At 40.7% G+C, this 18,316-nt stretch overlaps 1 protein-coding gene across 1 annotated transcript in view; it reads left to right on the top strand.

Moving 5' to 3' along the window:
- Nucleotides 1-2,764: 2,764 nt before the first annotated feature.
- The window catches only part of kcnk9 (potassium channel, subfamily K, member 9), a 39,544-nt gene continuing 23,992 nt past the window's right edge, over nucleotides 2,765-18,316 (top strand). Inside the window, exon 1 of the mRNA XM_072370401.1 lies at nucleotides 2,765-3,444. Within this exon, the coding sequence (XP_072226502.1) occupies nucleotides 2,841-3,444 (604 nt within the window). The 5' untranslated portion in view covers nucleotides 2,765-2,840. The remainder of the gene's footprint in view (nucleotides 3,445-18,316) is intronic.

The raw sequence follows: 18,316 nt of genomic DNA, 5'->3' as shown, positions 1-18,316 counted from the left end.
CAAATGAATTATCAAATGAAAGATTTAAGTTATCTGGAAATAGAGTTTGTAGATTTACAGGTCTATGATTCTGTAGCGGTTTGTTGACATTATCCATTCTGCATGTCTTCTGGATCATTCCGTCCTATCACCAGCTCGTCATCACCGCCCTAAAAAGAAGGAGAACAGGATTTAGCCATCAGCCTGCAGTCCGTCAAAATCAGTTATGAAACACTCTTCTCTGGAATGGACCCATTGTATTTTCCTTTTTTTTTATCCAGCATGGTCATCGAATCACAGGAGCTTGGCTTTAGTGGGAGATTGTGGGCACTTGTTGTGACTGTTTGTGCATTGTGAGTTGATGTGTAGTGATAAATCAATAGCAAACATATAAAAAGCATAAGAGCCAAGATTTAGCAGTCCAAAAACTGAAAACAGATGCAATGATTTATCGAAACATAGGCAAACAAAAATAGAAATACAGAATATAAGATAAAAACAGAGTTTGTACAACTCAGCTAAGCTTAAATGTTAATATTTGGGATGAGCACCTTTGTTCTTCAAGGTCCAGATGCAACACTCACGTCCTGCGTCAGGTCTTTGCTGAGTATTTCTCTGTTTCTTCAGGACATCACTTTCAGAAGCTGTTCATCTTCTGGCTATAGTTTTTCAGCAGCCAAAACCATTTGTTTTTCCTTTGCTTGTCCTGTTTCTCAAAATATTTCAAGGACACATTGCAAACCATGCTGAGATATGCCATGTTTTCAGCTAATTGCTCTTAGGGAATCGCCTTGTTGCTGCAAAGATAGCATTTTCTGTCTGTCAAACTGGTATGTTTTGCATTTTCATAGATACAATTAAAGAAATTAGAACAAATTATGTGTCTCTGCAGCAGGGTGCTACCCACGAAGCTAACATAAACCTTAAACCTAAAGATATCATTTAAAACTGGATCCTTGTTAAGTTGTTTATTAATTGTACATACAACATTGGTTATTCCCTTGAGTTAACAGTACTTAAAATATATGTGTACAACGTCTGGACTCAAAAGAAAGTTTAAAAAAAGCTGGAAAACTGTTAATCAAGACCACTTTACAAGATTACAAGAAAATATGGCTGCTTGAAAGAAAGATATGAAGAAATCAGGATTGGATCCAGCACAGATGAGCTTTATTTAAGCAGTATTTATTAATATCAACATGTTTTTGTTTTATTGTAAAGACATTATTGTCCGCTGAATAAAACAATTACAAATTTGAAAAGTATTTTTAGTATAACTTGTGATATAATTCAAGAGGTTTTTACTCTGTTGATACTGATGATTATTTTTTCAACGACTTTGTAATGAATCCCTGATTATTTTTCAATATGTACAGGTCTAACTCTAATTGATATTTAAAGCAAAGACAAAAAAAAGTCAGTGTATTCACAGAGAGGAGAAAGCCACTAAAAATAGAGCATCTATTGCTGCTGTTATTGTCAAAATTCCAGCAACAACGAGAGGTGGTGCAAAGACCTCGTTGCTTCAGATTGTATGAGGCTATAGTCATGCATACACTGTTATTAAATCATTTCTGCAATGACTCAAGTCAAACTCAATCACCAGAATGTTTGGTGGGATCGAGAAAAATCCTTCTCTGTGGGGCAGTTAGTTTTCAGCACCACGGACAGCGCATTGATGTGGAAACAGGATTTCCCGCCGCTGTTGGAATGTAATAATAATAAAGAAAAATCCTCAATGTGTGTGTTATCTGAGTTGAAGTTTAAGCTCTCCGTCCATACGATGAGTAGGAGTGGTCGTCGTGTGAGGGTGGTGGGAGGAGGGGCGCTGTCAGTTGTGCTCCCGCGGGGATTCGGGCTTCCAAGTGCGGGCAGAAACTCAGGCCGGAGCCCGAGTGAATCGTGACACTTTGGAAAAAGAGAAAAATACAGACAGGAGGAGCGACGCCCACCGATTAGAGTCTGGAGTGTGTGGAGACATAAAATGTGGAAGCTTCAAAATACGAGCAGTTCGTGACACGCGTGGATAACTAAGAGACACGACGAGGACAAAAACATTTTTCTTTTCTCTCACAAATCAGCTCGAAGTGATGAGCGGGCAGTTCGGACGGGGAGCTTCGGAGCGCGCCTGGTGGTGCGCAACGGAGCATAAGTGCCACTGCGGGCACTGAGCGCGCACTAATCTGTTTTCTGTTCTGCTTCAGCCGAGCTCTAAAGTACATTTCTCTTCAATCCCAGCTTTGACACACCCTGAAAAGAAAATATCTACAGTTGTGGAAACTTGTTAGCGCCGGACCTGTTGTCCAGCAGCAGATTTGTTCTGTTCTTCAAGTATTTTTGAGGTTCTACAAGTGGTGAGTTTCTGGCGGAATAAAACGGGGGACAAAAATAAATAAGCGGTGTTTTTTGTATCTTTCACGAAGACCCGCTCATGTTGTGAGGAACGTTCCCCGCTCCGTGTTCCCCTGTGACCCTCCCATCTTCCGGACGACTCAGCACATTTCTGATGAAGATGCTCGCTGTTCGCGAGGAAGATTCGCGGATTGCACAGACACTAAATTGATTGTTTTTTTCCCCCTCGGCCGTTTTTGGACAATGGCTGCTAAAAATAGCCTGAACGCTGATGAGGCTGCAGTGAACAGGTTGCTGTTTAGCTGAAACTTAAAGGCGAAGAAAGATGCCCAGTTGTAGGACATTTTGATCCACATCAAAAAGTTGGAGTGGAGCATCAAATAAAAGAAGGCATTTAAACTGAAAAAGGTCTCTCAACGTCAATTTATTTAGTTTGAATAGTTTAATTATCTATATAGCTGGTTTGAGCAGAGCAGAGACCAACAGGCTATCTTGGAAGCAGCTTGTTGATGGCACTGCGCACAGGGAGGACTTGGTTTGGACAGGTCTTGCGCAGGGTCTCTCGGCTGCAGGGCTCCTGGTCCAGGCGATCCAGCAGTCTCTTGTGTCTTTCCGCAAACCAGGAGCAGGATCTGGGGGTCTGTCAGCAGGATCAACACAAGGCGGGGGACTTCCACCGGTGCTCCGACTCCGGCGCCCACCGTCCCCAGAGCGCACCTTTCTGCGCCTCAGCCTCCAGGCGCTGCCCGTACGGCTTTCCCCACGCTTGCTGCGCCTTCCCGGGGAATCCGAGGGGACATGAACCCCTCGGTCGCCGGTTCCTGTTGGCCATGAAGCGGCAAAACGTGCGGACCTTATCCTTGATTATTTGCACGTTTACATACCTGCTCGTAGGGGCCGCCGTCTTTGACGCCCTGGAATCCGACTTCGAAATGCGCGAAAAGGAGCAGCTGGAAGCCGAGGAGAAGCGTCTCCAGGGGAAATATAACATCAGCGAGGATGATTATCGCAAACTGGAGAGCATCATCATGGAGGCTGAGCCCCACAGAGCCGGGGTGCAGTGGAAATTCGCAGGATCGTTTTACTTTGCCATCACAGTTATAACCACCATAGGTAAGTCTCAGTCTCTTTGATGAGTCAGTCTGCAAAATCAGTGTAACCGAGCGATAGATTTGATATAAGTACATTTTCAAGGCAGTGAAAGGTTTTGTAGACAGCAATTAGGTGGAGACACGTGTTGATATTGAAATAGGTGGATATTGTACAGCAAGTCTGTACATAAAGTTTGTAAGCAACATGTTGCAGCACTAAGTCTGCAGACTGAGCCCTGAGTGAGCATCACCGTGACAGCAAGTGAGAATATCTGGATTTATACTCATAAACATCACAAATAGGACTAAAAGATTGGCTTCAGAGCAATCTCAGAATCATTTCCTTTCGAGCAGCTGGAGGATTGAACTTTTGACGGGGCGTCACCAGCATGCAGCAGAAAGTCTGCCTGAGGACGGGGCTGATGCAGGAGGAGATGTGGTGGTGCTGAACGGACAGCTCCTGTGAGTTCAGCCTCAGGCGGCCCGACAGTTCAGCAGCCAAAACCTGACGTCATCTCTGCTCATTCCGCTCTTCTGTTCCAGCTCAGGGAGCATTTGCGTTGTTTCCATTATTTCTCCCGTAAATGATAGATTTTACATCGTGTTTGTGTTGTTGACAGCCTCAAACAAAATGGCGCTTTACCTGCTGAATTAAGCTAAGGTGACTTCAGCGGAAAACCAAAATTAGATTAATTTAGTATTCCTCTGAAGTAAATACATTCCAACAGTTTGATGCTTTTCTAAGATGCCCCCCCCCCTGCCCATATTTTATTGCTCCAACTGAGCAAATGATTAAGCAGTTTTAAGTATAAAACAAAGCTAAATTAAATAAAAACAATATTCAACTTTTCAATCAGCTACTTGATCATGTGTCAGGTCACATAGAAACTCTTTGTGTTGTTCAACATGAGGACTTTCAGCCTTTTAGGTGGAGGACTGGGGAGGGAGGGGTGGTGTACTTAATGCACCAGGCCTGTCCCCCTGTCCTGTTTGCCAGGCAACACTTAACAGGGATGAGTGCACAGCACAGTGAAGGTGGATCCGTTGTTGTTTCCAGGCTACAACAACGAAACTCATTGTAATATTCATGTTGTGAGAAGTGGTTAAATTCACTGCAGCAGGCTGCGTCTCCTCTGTGAAAACCGCTCTCTACATATCATGATCCTCTTAACAGAACAGCTGAGGGAATATTCCCACTTTTCCACCTGTGATGCATACAATTTTTAAAATTCTGTTAAAGAGTTCAAGTGGTTGAGAACAAAAATTATGCTGTATTTTGGCAACAACTGCAATTGTTTTGCTGTGAGATGCAGATTTAATTTCCATGCTTTAGGTTAAACTGTAACTCACTTTACAAACCCTTGTTCGAAGATAGTGGTGACATATTAAATCTTTACATCAAAATGTAAATAACATCAATTTAACTTTTCCAGAAAAACATGAAACTCACAGTGACAAATGCAGTAAATAAGTTAAAAACAGAGTTTGTACAATTCAAGCTTCAGAGTCAATATGTCGTCTGAGCACCTTTCTTCTTCAACACAGCCAGAACCCTCTGGGACAAGCTTTCTATCATTTCTTTAAGTCGTCTTCAGGAATAGTTCTCCAGGCTTCTTGAAAGACATTCCAAAGCTCTTCTTTGGATGTTGGCTGCCTTTTGTTCCGTTCTCTGTCAATATGATCCCACACTGCTTCAATAATATTGAGGTCCGGGCTCTGGGAGGATCCATCTCTGAGGTCTTTCCTGGATTTTTTCTTCACATTACTTTCAGATGCTGTTCATCTTATTCAGATAGCTTTTTAGGCTTGTTTAGGCATCTTCTTCTTTTGTTTTCAGTTAATAGCTTGTTGGGAATCACGTACTATTTTATGTCTGTCAAACTGTTTTTGGCATTCTTATAGATGCAACTGAAGCAGTGGGATGTGTCTAAAGATACGATTAAAAATGGTCTGTTATGTGCAGACACAACATTGGTATATGCCTTGAGTTACGTGCCCTTTTTATACTTGAATAGGTCAGTGTTAAGTTGCCTCACAAACAAAAACATTCCTCTGAAAATGATTAGATACAAGGACTGGACTGAAAATGAGTGAAAAAGCAGTCAGTGTCCAAAGAAAAACTTCGAAAGACCTTCAGAAAGTCTGTGGAACTATTGCTCAAGACCACTTTAAAATATTACAGCAATATAAATAAATTAGGGGTGGATCAAGGTGTTTGCACAGTACCCTGAGTTAATCATTCTGAGCAGAATGAAGAAAAGTAATTCTGAATAGGTTGTTTTCATGTAAAGCATCAAAAAAATACAGTTCATCACATTAAAAACTGACCTGCAGATAAAAATAGGAAAAATGTGATGTCAATTTTCCTTTAGATAGGATCAATCAGATCATATTTACTGTTATCTTGAAATATCTCTAGTGATTTGCTAAATCTCATGAAAAACTCCAGACCCCAAATAAACTGATCCTATAAATGTGTACAAATATCTTATTTGTATGTAAAGATATTCCTCCCTCATTTTGAGTCCGTCCCATCATGTGTCTTCATGTGCAGCTGAAAATAGCCCTGCAACATGAGATGATTGTGTCTGCCTATTAGAGCTCAGGCCAGGAAAGAGAGAGAATCTGAGAATGGACATAATGGACCAAATCATTTGATGAAATTGTTCACAGTCATGTGATCATATTTCATTTGGAACAATGTGTTTAGAACTGTCAGTGTGATGTGAGTTTTTGACAGATGGGTTGTTTAGGAGACTCGGAGGATAGTGTCTTGGTATCAGCTTGATATCCTTTAGTTTTTTTCCTTTTTATTTGCCGCTCCAGACCTCATGGGGCTGACCTGTTTCACCTGGCACTCTAAGGAGGTTTCAAGCTAACAGTTCTTTTCAGGTAGTGTTTGATGCAACCACCCGTGTCTTTAGGGCAGTGGAGCTTTGATTCCTTTTTTCAATTTGATCATGGTGTAATCAGAAGGCCCTTCTCGCACATAGCGTACAGCTGACAGCATGAGCTTTACCACCGTATGCTCTCACCTGTACATGTAACAGGTAGGGAATTTTCCCTCTCAGAAATAGGGAAACCAGATTGGTTCCCCTGCAGCCTGAAATAAAACTCTGCCGCAGAGATAAGGAAACGATCTGGGCTGTGTCAACTCTGAGCCGTTTGTGGAAGTTAATTAAACTCAACACCATCATGCACGTCTGTGGAAGTAAAGAACAAAGATGTGTCTTAAGATGTGTGATGTTACATTCTCACACTGTCTGATGTGTACATTTACACAAAGTAATCAGAGATGGCTTTGATAATACAGTCTGCCACAGTGGTGCAGGAGCACTGCACGTTTGTCATGTGCACTATAAATCTGAAGGGCTCTTTTCATTAATATCTCAGCATTCTCCATCATTATAATAAAGTGGACACTCAGAGGACAGTTACATAATATACTAATGGCTGACAAATTAAAGGAAACCCCGGAGTTTGATGAATATGAATGAGAGTTTGGCAAAGAGGTTTTTGCAGCAGCATATGAGTTCCACACACTTGTAGGTTCACACTTGTTGGCTTTACATCAACATCCTGCCCTCTTTTCCCTGCTCCCCCTCTGCACTGCCTAATGTATAATACAACATCCAGAACCTCCTCAGGGACATTCTGCATGTATATCCAACCAAGCACTGCAGCAACAGCAGAGGTCACGTGAAGTAAATATCTTTGAGGAAGTGAACATAGAAGCAAAAGTAGTTACAGTATTTGCATTACTAAAACTACAGTGTAGTAGTCTCAATAATGGTCTCAATAACAATAACTAAATATCTATATATCTGTGTTTGCAATAATTCCTGCTTTAATGACACAACCCAGATTAAAAAAATATTGAGTAAAATGTAATTAAAAAAAACATTTTTTCAGAATGTGGAAAACATTTAATGCTGAGAGTGAGACAAGTTGTGACAGGGCCAACAAAGGCTGGAAAAGTAGGTGTAAAAAGGTAGGCAATAAAGAGACAAAACAAGCTGCATTTAATTAGGTTAATTGGCAACAGGTCAGTAACATGACTCGAAATAAGAAGTGCACCATAGGGAGGCAGAGTGTCTCAGAAGTAAAGATGGGCAGCGGTTCTCCGATTTGCATATAATGGGGGCAATGATGGGTTGGAAAAGAAGTGGTGCTAAATATTAGCAGCTGGATGAACATGTTGCAGTTTATTAGATTAATTGGAAAAAGATCAGTAACATGACTCGGTATAAAAAAGAGCACCTAAGAGGCAGAGTGTCTCAGAAGTAAAGTTGGGCAAAGATTCAGTAATCTGAAAAAAATGTTTGTCTACAAATTGTGGAGCAATATCAGATTGATCTTCCTCAATGGGATACTGTGAAGACTGAATATTTGATCATCTACAGTACATAAATCATCAAAATATCAAAAAGAATTTCTGTTTGCAAGGGACACAGCAGAAAATCGATACTGGATGCTTGTGATCTTCAGGTCCTCAGGCAGCACAGCTTCAAAAACAGGCAAGATTATGTCAAGAAAATCAATGCACGGGCTCAGGAACACTGCCCGAAATCATTGCCCGTGAACACATTATGCTTATGGAGCCATCCACAAATGCAGGGTTAGAGCTCTTACACGTGAAGAAGAAGCCACATGTGAACACGATCCAGAAACACCACAAGGGCCAGAGCTAATTTAAAAAGCCTCACTTGAAAAAGTTTTCCATTCCTCCAAAATATGCCAATTTTGGGCCTTTACAGAAGGCTATCAAGTTAAACCACTTCAATAATGTCATAAAAAGAAAAATCTCATTTGCAATCATCAAGTGATGCAACTGATCTGTTACCCCAGCTTTTTTTTTTATCATTTTAATCAGTAAATTGAAGAGTGCCAACACTGTGCTTGTAAAAAGCACTGCTTCGATTTACCAAAACAATACCTTATTTTATCAGATAAGTTAAAGTTATTCTTTAAACATTTCTCAAAGCTAAACCAAAACTTTAATACAGTGCAGTCACAACATAAAAGGTAGTAGTATTGTACAATGATAGTTGTTATGTTAATAGTGATGAGAAAGGCTGCTTTTCAGGCCTGAAAACCAGAGGCATTATGCTCACAGAGGATTCAAACATCTGTCAGCTACAGATGGAGGATGCACCTGACTGTGTGTCTCACTGTTGACAAGCAAAACAACGGAACATCTGTAGCGAGTCCTGGTGGGTACAATGCTCAGGAGGTCATCCTCATTATCATCCGGCCTACGTAGACTTCATGACCACAATATAACCCAGCCAAAGGTCTGACAGTGGTGCCCAGCTGTGATACTGTAAGCACATGCCAGATCAGTGGCCTTGTGGGGCCGATGCTGGCTGCTGTTGCCCATCTGTCAGCAACACACCTGTGTCCTCTCCACCCAGACTGACCTACGAGTTGACGCCATTTATTCCTTGTGATTAATTGCAGTGAATGTGACAATTAGTGATGAAAGCGTGTGGTGAGTGCAAGGTGTTGTCACTGAAACTCAGCTCAGAGGGAGAAAAGCAACCATGGCGTGCTATAGAGCGCATATATACCCCTGCCTTTCTCACCATGCTGGGCAGTGTTGCCGGGAGACTAAAGACAGCTTAAAAGGCGAAAGTCATCCCTGCTAAATGTCTGGAAATATCAACATGTTTATATACTGTAGATTTGTAGAGCTTAGGACACGACTAAAGACTGACACGATATTTTTGAACGGTTACTTTAAACTGTATCAAAGTTGTTTTCTATAAGATTGCAAGGAGAAACACTAAGTAATAATTCTCCTTTTGTTTTTTGATGCACCAGCATCATCAAAATGAAACCCAGTTAAATAAACTTTAATCAGGTTAAGCAGCATGTTTTGATTCGATCAAACTGATCAAACTTTTTTTGTTCATAATGCTAATACCTCATGAATAATAAAGCATTCGAGTCAAATGTATGGGAAAATGATGATGTAGTCAGAGCAACATTTTAGATTAACAGTGTTTGGTTCGCTTCAGGTGCCAGTCAAGCTTTAGAAAAGGTGATGCGAAGATCAAATCCATGTAAAAAATGTCTGCATAATGATAATAATCTCTGAATAATGTGAGACTGAAGTACTGAAAGGTGGGATAAAATTGGGCTTCTTCACTTCCTATGGTCAATAAACTGCCTTTATTTTATACATACATACAAAAAAAAAAAAAAAAACCGTAGAAGCTGCATTCTAGCCTGGAAGGAGTTCCTGAAAACTTTCAACCTTTCTCATCTCTGCCAACACCTCAGTGACACAAGTTGCACGTTGATCACTGTGACCTTTGCTTTGTCCCTCCTCCATTTCCAATGCGAGATCCGAGGTCTAAACATATCAGTCATAGCTTATAACGTTTATTGCCCTCAATTTGTAGTGCAGGAATCATTGTTAATATTTGTAAACACAATATTCCAACTCAATCGTTGATGCCCACTTCATACTTCTGAGAGGAGCTGAGGGGAGGGAGCCAGTGAGAGACACTCTGATTGTGACAAGAAAACAAGGAATCTAAACAATAAGACCTTAATCTCTGATTGTCTCACAGTGGCTACTACTTTTTAAGGCACTTCCACATGCACGTGTGTCCCCACACACACACAAACCCTGTCAGTCTTCAGACGTGAAAGATTATCAGATTAAAGTACATGCAGCTAAAACACACTTTCGTTTCAGCTAAGGACTACAAGCTCCAAGTTAGACAAGCTTGGACTGAATCTGCACAACAAAACTATTATCATTTCACAGCAGTTTTTGGTTGAAATATGCCTTTAGTTGTCAATTTATTGTCTTCATAGCTTCATGACTTGTCTTTCCACAGATCGGTGGGTGCTGGTGAGGTTGTGAACACTTTTTCCCAGCAGATCGTCTGGGATCATGTGGATAAAAGCAGCGCTTGTGGAATATGAAACCAAAACAGTTTTGTACTTCATAGAGCGAAGACATCCTGCAGCAGTTCAGTCACATGACAGATGTGAAATATCTACTTTGGTCCACAACGCTAAATTTTCCCATGAAATTTAAATTTGTACTGTTACTATGTTTTTTTTTTGTTTGTTCTCTACACAGGGAAAACTGACAGGCATGTTTTGGATTTTTTTTAAGAAGGGTTATGTAAAGAATTCGTGGGTAGTCAATGCCATACTTGCAACAGACACCAGCCCGAGCGCGCTCAGTTTGGATAACCATAGATGAACTCTGGCAGATTAGGTAAAGCTCACAGTTAGACCGGCTTTTCACCAGGAGCGTGGTGTGTTCGTGTCACCTACAGAACGTGATGATTTCTCTATAACTCTTTGTTAACAGAATAAAGCATCCATGCTGGCTATGTGAGACATGCGTGTTACCTGCAGCTTGAGTAGTTTCAGTATGCGGGCAACAAGTCACAGACATTTAAGATACATCTTAGGTGTTACAATAATGATTGATTATGCTTGAGTTTGTTTTGTTCAAGGGTGACTTCTTGGTGGCATTTGGCTTTAGCTCGCCTGTCAGGAAACCACCAGACTCGCCTATGTGAGAGTGATATGAAACACTGACTACTCAGAACCCAAAACAACCCCTTAAGTTTATATTTGTCAGCACTTCAATGTCCTTCATCTCCAAACATCTTGCTATGTCACGACGTCCACTTCTCACACCTCACTACTGCTCATCTGGCCACAGAGGCTCATATGGAGGGAGAGAGAGATGGCAGAAGCTGCTAATCCACAGACATTTGTGGATTATTGTTTGAGACTCATCCTGCTCAGTATTTCAGACATTGTACAATTCTATTTCCTTCCTACCCGTGAATCCTTACTTATCAACTGCGTATAGTGCACAGTTAGAGTTGAAATGAATCTACATGATAAAGTCTCCATGGTAACATTCATGGTAAGGCATTGCATATTTCACTCCATATACCATGCACTTTCCATCATGTTACACGAGTGCTGCCCCACAGCATACAACAACCTATGGATAAGTGTGTATTCTGTTACTTTTGTTTCCCACAGCCATCCACGCTGATCCACGCTGAAAATGTCCACCAAACTCTAATTTCATCAGGGCCAACAGATTGAAACGGGTGTTCGCTTATTCCCCTAAAAGTAATGTTAATTGGTTTCATTTTTGCAGTGCTCCACGAGTGAGCAGTGTTCTCGCAGTTGAATTCATCACCCGTTCCCTCTAATGAAAGCGCTTTGTGAAGATGAGTCAGATGTCGAGTCTTTGTTGCAGCTTTTCCATTACGCTGCACAGCGACTGTCGCCTCCAGCACAGGTCCTCCTGCAGGTGCGCATTCATAAACTGAATCCACTTTATGCAGCAGTAAGATGAGCCCGCTCAGAAAGAGTGCATTATAAAGTCTTATCATTTACATATAAATGATATAGAGGTAGACAAACAGGTGGGTAAACAAGAACTTCCAGTTAGTTATTATTATTAATCCTATCACAAACTATAACATCAGACAAGCAATCAGTGCCACAGAGATAAACATTTCAGGTGTGATTTTAACACAATGCCCAGCAACTGTATATGCTGTCTGTCTGAGGTTTTTGCACACAGTAGTTTTTGCCACTCCTCGCAGGCCAAAGGCTGTGAAAAGCTTCACTTTATCTCCACTCAGCTGTCATTCTCTGATTGGATCATAAACACTGTGATCTTGACAGGGTTCCTCAGGTGGAGTCCTGAAAATGTGAAGGATGAGGACAGCGACTGTCGTGTGCTTGTATGTTTGAACATAAGTGAGGTGGGCTGGAGTCCGGCTCCAGTTAGAGGCACACATAGATGCTACATGTTGACAGTGATTGATTGGACAGCTGGACGGGCACTAGCACCACTGCTACAGGCAATTTTCCCCTTTTGCTTTTCCTGGAGGGCAGCAGTGCTCCTTCATTCCCTCCAGCTGTGCTGGTTTTGATTTACTCATGCTCCCCACTGAGCATCAGAAATCACAGCCACGAGAGGGGTCAATAAGCCTGCTCACTCAATGCCACCCAGCGTGTCCCATTATTTAGCATGGATTACTCAAATCTCCAGCAGTCGAGGACGCAGGATTTCATGACCTCTTTTCAAAGCAGTCAGTGAAGTTATTGAGCCTGTTTTTAAATCCTGGTGATTTTCTCATAACACATGACATTAAGTTGTATAACAGGTGTTTGTATGATGACTAATGGCTTATGTCATGATTTTTATGTTCCAATTAAAGCTTCTCTCAATGAACAAGCAATTTTTTAAATCTGTAAATGAGTGTAAATGAGTGTGAATTCATTTCTAATCAGTGAAAAAATATTTCCACTGATTAGGCAGCATTCTTGGTAAAAACCTACATCTAATGGGCTGACGTGGAATTTATTTAGGAAACCACGTCCCTGTCAGGATACTGTAATGCCATTTTTTGTTTTCTGATTTTTTAGCCAGCGTCATCATCAAATTCACAACAATTTTGGACCAAATTAAACATTACACTGTATATTTTGTATGAAAACTAAATTTCCATTCATGTTCGTAGTTCGAATCTTGTAAATGTTTATATACTGCTTCCATTTCATGCAGTCCCTGTGTGTGTGTGTGCATCATCAGAGTGGGTATGCTTGCTTGTGGGTATGCTTACACATTGGTGTTTTTTGTAATGGTTTTTGGTTTCTGTTTGTCACTTCTTGTTTTAGCTAGTCTATTTTTGTGTACCTCTTACAATATTGTGTCCTTTTTAGCCACATCTGTGTTCTGTTTGTTACTTGCTTCCTATCTGTGTACATTTGTTGATTACTGCTTGGTCTATACACTAAAACTGCTAAAGCAGCAGATGCTCAAGACCTGCCTGATGGACAGGGATAATTGAAAGGGATATTTCATGAGAAATATCTGAATTAGATGTTAATCCTGAGAGGTGAGCTACTCAGAAAGGGGCCTTGAAAAAAGCAAAATTTTCCACCGTCTAAAATGACTCAAACCTCAACAGTTTCATTGTGGTTTGAGCAAGAGATATATGGTGGATTTTTACACTCCATTTTTTACAGTCCATGTTGCAACATGTTTCGTGGTCCAACATTTCCTGATGCAGAAGTGACACGCTGTATTGTAGCTCTGTGAAACAGGTTTGAGACGTTGTAGATGGCAAAATATGTGCTTTGCTAATCGCTCCATTCTGAGTAGCTTTTAGCTTCAGTTTGCCTGTCGGGAAACTGGACATTTGACTGGATATGTCTCTCAGCTGAAAAAAATAATGACCCGTTGCCACCTAAGTATATGAAGTACGTGTGAATGAGAATGTGCAATTTTTCTTTTGTCTGACTGAGTGCTCTAAGTGAACAAAACAAGAAAAACTATTTGCTAAATAAGTGAAGATTCATGTGTTGCCTTTCTTTTACATTACCTGGATGCATGCAGCAGGCTCTGTCATTGATAAATGGAGTGCTTAGCGGTTTAGCTTACTTTAGATCTTATTTCCATGTCCCCACTTTGTGAGATCAAATCTGTGCTGTAAATTAACACCTTGTGGTTAGGCAGCTGTAAAGCTGTAATTCCTCATGTAGTTGCCTGAATTTGTACTTGTCTTTCCTCTGAGAACGAGGAAGTTGCTAATGCACTGTCTGACTCCTTATTGAAAAATGATTGGAGACGTTCACCCCAGCTGCACTTTGTAGCGAGTAGATTATGTTCACTTTACCGGAGAGTCCAACCGGGAGTTTGATGGAGCCCTCCACACAGATCGATGACAATGTGCTCCTGTGGTGCTGATGCTCTCCATGGTAGTCGCTGGCTCTGGAGCCGGCTGGTCTGTTTTCACCGCTCAGAGGGTAAACTGTGCACACAAGGTCCCTCTGAGCAGCACAGCTGGCCCGTGGCTTCATCCTGAAAAAAAAAGATAAATAAATTCATGAGATCTTACAAGCCCAGAAGACAGATATAAAGTACACAAGGCTGTCTTCAACTTAGAGGGACCTTCTTCCTATTTTACATTGAAATCTAGCTTATCCAAAAAATAATTTGTATGTGCCAGGATTTTTTGTTGTGTAAGTAAAATAAAATAGGTGATGTCATCAGGACCTTTTTTATTTATTTATTTTTTTTTACTTGGGCTCGGAGGCAGCAAATTTACAGCAGAAAGCTCTCAATACTAATAACGCTGCAATTCTACAGCAGCTTCAGCCAAGTCTCACCAATGTTTGTCCTCACATCCACCATGTTGTAGTTCCACAATCCAGACTTAAAAACTGTGAAATAGCAATGTTTTGGCAGGATATTGATGTTCTGATTTGGGAAGCATCCCGTCATATGAGAGGTGCCACGACCCTAACCATAACAGTGTATTGTATAACTTCTAAACTTTTAAATCCTATTCGGAAACATTTGTGGGTGGGAATGAAGTAGACAAGTAGGTCATTGTGGGAGTGCAGCAGAAGTAGAAAAGTTAAAGGAATGCTGAAAAGATTGTGCAGAACAGAATTTGATTCAGCAATTTGTGTACTTAAAAACCAAGTGGTTTCATCTCATCTCAGCAACAACTGGTTGGATTGTCTCGATGGTGACAAATGATGGACCTGGCATCTGTATCCTGACATCCTTACCATCTGTAGCACCATCATCACCAAGTCTTCAAATATGTCAACATTGATACAACAGCCAAGAAAAGCCACACATCTCATCTGGAGACAGCCCAATTAAATCAGCAGTATATACAGCACTGAGTAAAAGTCTTGAACCATGTTTCCTTTCTTTCTCCAAGCAGCCAGACTTTCTTATAATCTTTTAAAATGGTCTTGAGCAATAGTTCACAAGGCTTTCTAAAGGTCTGTCAAAGTTAGTCTTTGGGTATTGGCAGATTTAAAAAAAAGGTATATTAAGCCACTTAACGTTGGCCTGTGAATCATCCAGTCATTAAAAAAGGTACCACACTAAAGGAATCAAACAGTGTTGTGTTTACACATAAACATCTTTTGGCACTTTGTCACTGGCCGCCTGTCACAAAGAGACATCTTGTCTGTTTTTAGTTGCCTCTATGGAAAATGCCAAAGATAACACAGTTTAGCAGGCTAGAGTCGGATTCGCTGAAAACGTGGCATATCTCAGCATGACGTGCAGAGAGTCCTTAAAGAATTTGAGGACGCTGGACAAGTGGAGGACAAAAGAAGAAGTGTTAGGCCTACAAAACTATCTACAGCAGATGAACAGTATCTGAGAGTGATGTTTTTAAAATCAGCGTACGGTGGATGTGAGTGGAAACGTGTTATATGCGTTAGACAAAAGATACTTTGTAAAAAGCCAAGAACTTTGTTTTCCAAACTTGTGCATTGTGAAACAGTTTTTCATAGATCTTCTGTTCAGGATCTTTTCAGGCGATGCCATTCCTGGTTAATTGCTTGTCAGTTGTCTCAAAGAGCTGAGAGCAGCAGCTAGCCTGTAGTCAAGATAAGCAGCTTCCTCATGCTTTAGTAACACATGAGGAAATAGCTTGCAAATAAAAGGCAGAACAAACTCAATTTGCAGCATATTGAGCTGGATGGTGGATTACTGGACTACACAGCTTTTATTTGGCCCCCTTCAGAGTGGGAGGTACACCTACTCTGTACTATGCCACTGATTTAGTCCATCTCAACAATATCAGTGGCACTTGACCAGCAATTCATACTTGTATTTCCATTTGTGGGAATAGAGAAACCTCTGCCATGGAGATGAAAGTGTTCAATTGCCTGCAGGCCTGCAGGGTAGGAGGCTTCCCCTCACCCTCAGAGTTTCTTAGAAGATTCAAGTGGTGGTGACTGGCAGCTCCAGTCCAGCACAGACAAAGCAAAGTACAGCCACAAACACAGCGGGATCATCTCGGCACATGTGGGCCAGGGTGAGATTGACTGGTGAGCTAGCGCAAGATGAACCTTACTGCAGTGTCACTTTGTAGTCAGGGAGCCTGAGTGCCACACTGCAGAGAGGAGCCATGTTGGCTGCACTCAGGAAGAAAAGAAGAGACTGTGTCAGGAATTAAAACGCTAGATGTAGAAATCTTTAAGCTTAAATGTTGAAAATGTATACTGTTTACAAAACATGTCCAAATATAAGAAATCCCATGTAACCATCTAATGTAATTGCTCCAACAGCTCCCCCAGATGAACTAATTTAACTCCTGTACGTCACAGTTAATAAAGCAAGAACAGCCTTTGCCCCTACATGCATAAAATACTTTACTTCCAACCTCAGTTGGCCAGTTTCATAACATTACTGCCTTCACTTTTCATGTAATGGGGTGTGCTAATAAAATATACAGAAATACTAATGCAATTATCCATTTATCCATCCATTTTCTATACCCGCTTAATCCAACTCAAGGTAATGGGGGGGGGGGGGGGCTGTCATTGGGTGAGAGGCGGGGTACACCTGGCCACCCTGGACAGGTGGACAGTCCATCACAGGGTCACACAGAGACAAACGACACACAACCATGCGCGCTCATGCTCACTCCTAGGATCCATTTAGAGTCACCAATTAACCTAACATGTATGTTTTTGGACGGTGGGAGGAAGCCGGAGTACCCGGAGAGAACCCATGCATACACGGGGAGAACATGCAAACTCGAACCAGGAACCCTCTTGCTGCGAGGTAACGGTTCTAACCACGACACCAATGTGGAGCCCGATGTAATTGTTCATCTGAAATATTGATGAGGTCTTCCAGTCAGAGATCACGTTTCCAGATAGTATCAAATTAAAAGTGTTGAATGTAGACACCACACTGTGTTATTGACAGCATGCTTTCTAAAAGTAATATATTCAACTTTTTTAAGTCCCATTTTCTGAGGTCTTGTTGAGGTGTATGAGACAGAACTAATTCTAGTCGATTTAGAAGGGTGAATGAAAATGGCTCAGAGGTTGAGGCTTTGCAGAAGAGGTGAAGTGAACTTGAATGAAAATCAGTGTGGCTTGTTAAATTAGGAACTTTCATAGAAAGTTGAACTAAAAAAATGCCAGAGTTGGGTTTTGGGGAGTTCAGACACCCTAATATATGCTCCCAAAATTTTTATTTTTTTCCATATGTCACCTTTAACATGTCCAAATTCACACACCTCAGAAATTAAGATGAATGGAGAATCCTTCTTTATTTCAATTTGAGATGAAATTGATTTGTCCTCAGAAGAAAAAAAAAACAAAGACTCTAGCGTGCACAAACCTATATTATAAGGTTTCACTTTAAAGTGAATTTACACTTTTTTAAATTGGGTTTGAGTTTAGAAGCAGGCCCATGTTTAATCAGCCATTACAACAGTGTGTTCAACAGGCTAACTACTGCAGACTGTATAAGCTCCAAAATACAGTCATGTGAAAAAAAGAACGACAGCCTCTTTCAGTTCCGAAGTTTTAAATATAAGGACATGATAAATAAATCATCTGGTTATTACAAGGTTTTAAGATTAATTAAATTCAACCTCAGATGAAGAACAACATGTAGCGTCATAGAATGTAAAGGATTTACAAATAGTGTTCTCACTATCTAAAATTTAGATAAAATTTAGCTACTGGTTTAGCGACACGTTGGAGACCCATGATCTAAATAAACCTTAATTACCTCGTATTACCTTCAAAAGAAGGAAAAAGACATAATCTTGCGATTCTGGTAAAATTAATGTTGATCAGTCTCAAAGCGTTCCTTTGTGAGTTCTCGTTTGAATTGACCAAAATTACGTAAAGAAGCATCCAACAATGACTTGTTATATATAAATATGTACTATTTATTGAAAGATATAACCAAAAACATGAACCTTAAAGACAAACAGGAGAAATGCGTTGATTATGGAGGGAACACAAGAGAATGGAGAAATGTATCGGAATTGCTAAAATTGTCTTAATTTTAGTTACTATTTACAATGAAAGGCTAACACCTTTGGAGT

The sequence above is a fragment of the Leuresthes tenuis genome, unplaced genomic scaffold, assembly GCF_036924035.1.
Source record: "Leuresthes tenuis unplaced genomic scaffold, fLeuTen1.0.hap1 SCAF_18, whole genome shotgun sequence".
Lineage (NCBI taxonomy): Eukaryota > Metazoa > Chordata > Actinopteri > Atheriniformes > Atherinopsidae > Leuresthes > Leuresthes tenuis.
The sequence above is the reverse complement of the archived record's forward strand: the minus strand, read 5'-3'. Positions and strand labels throughout refer to the sequence as shown.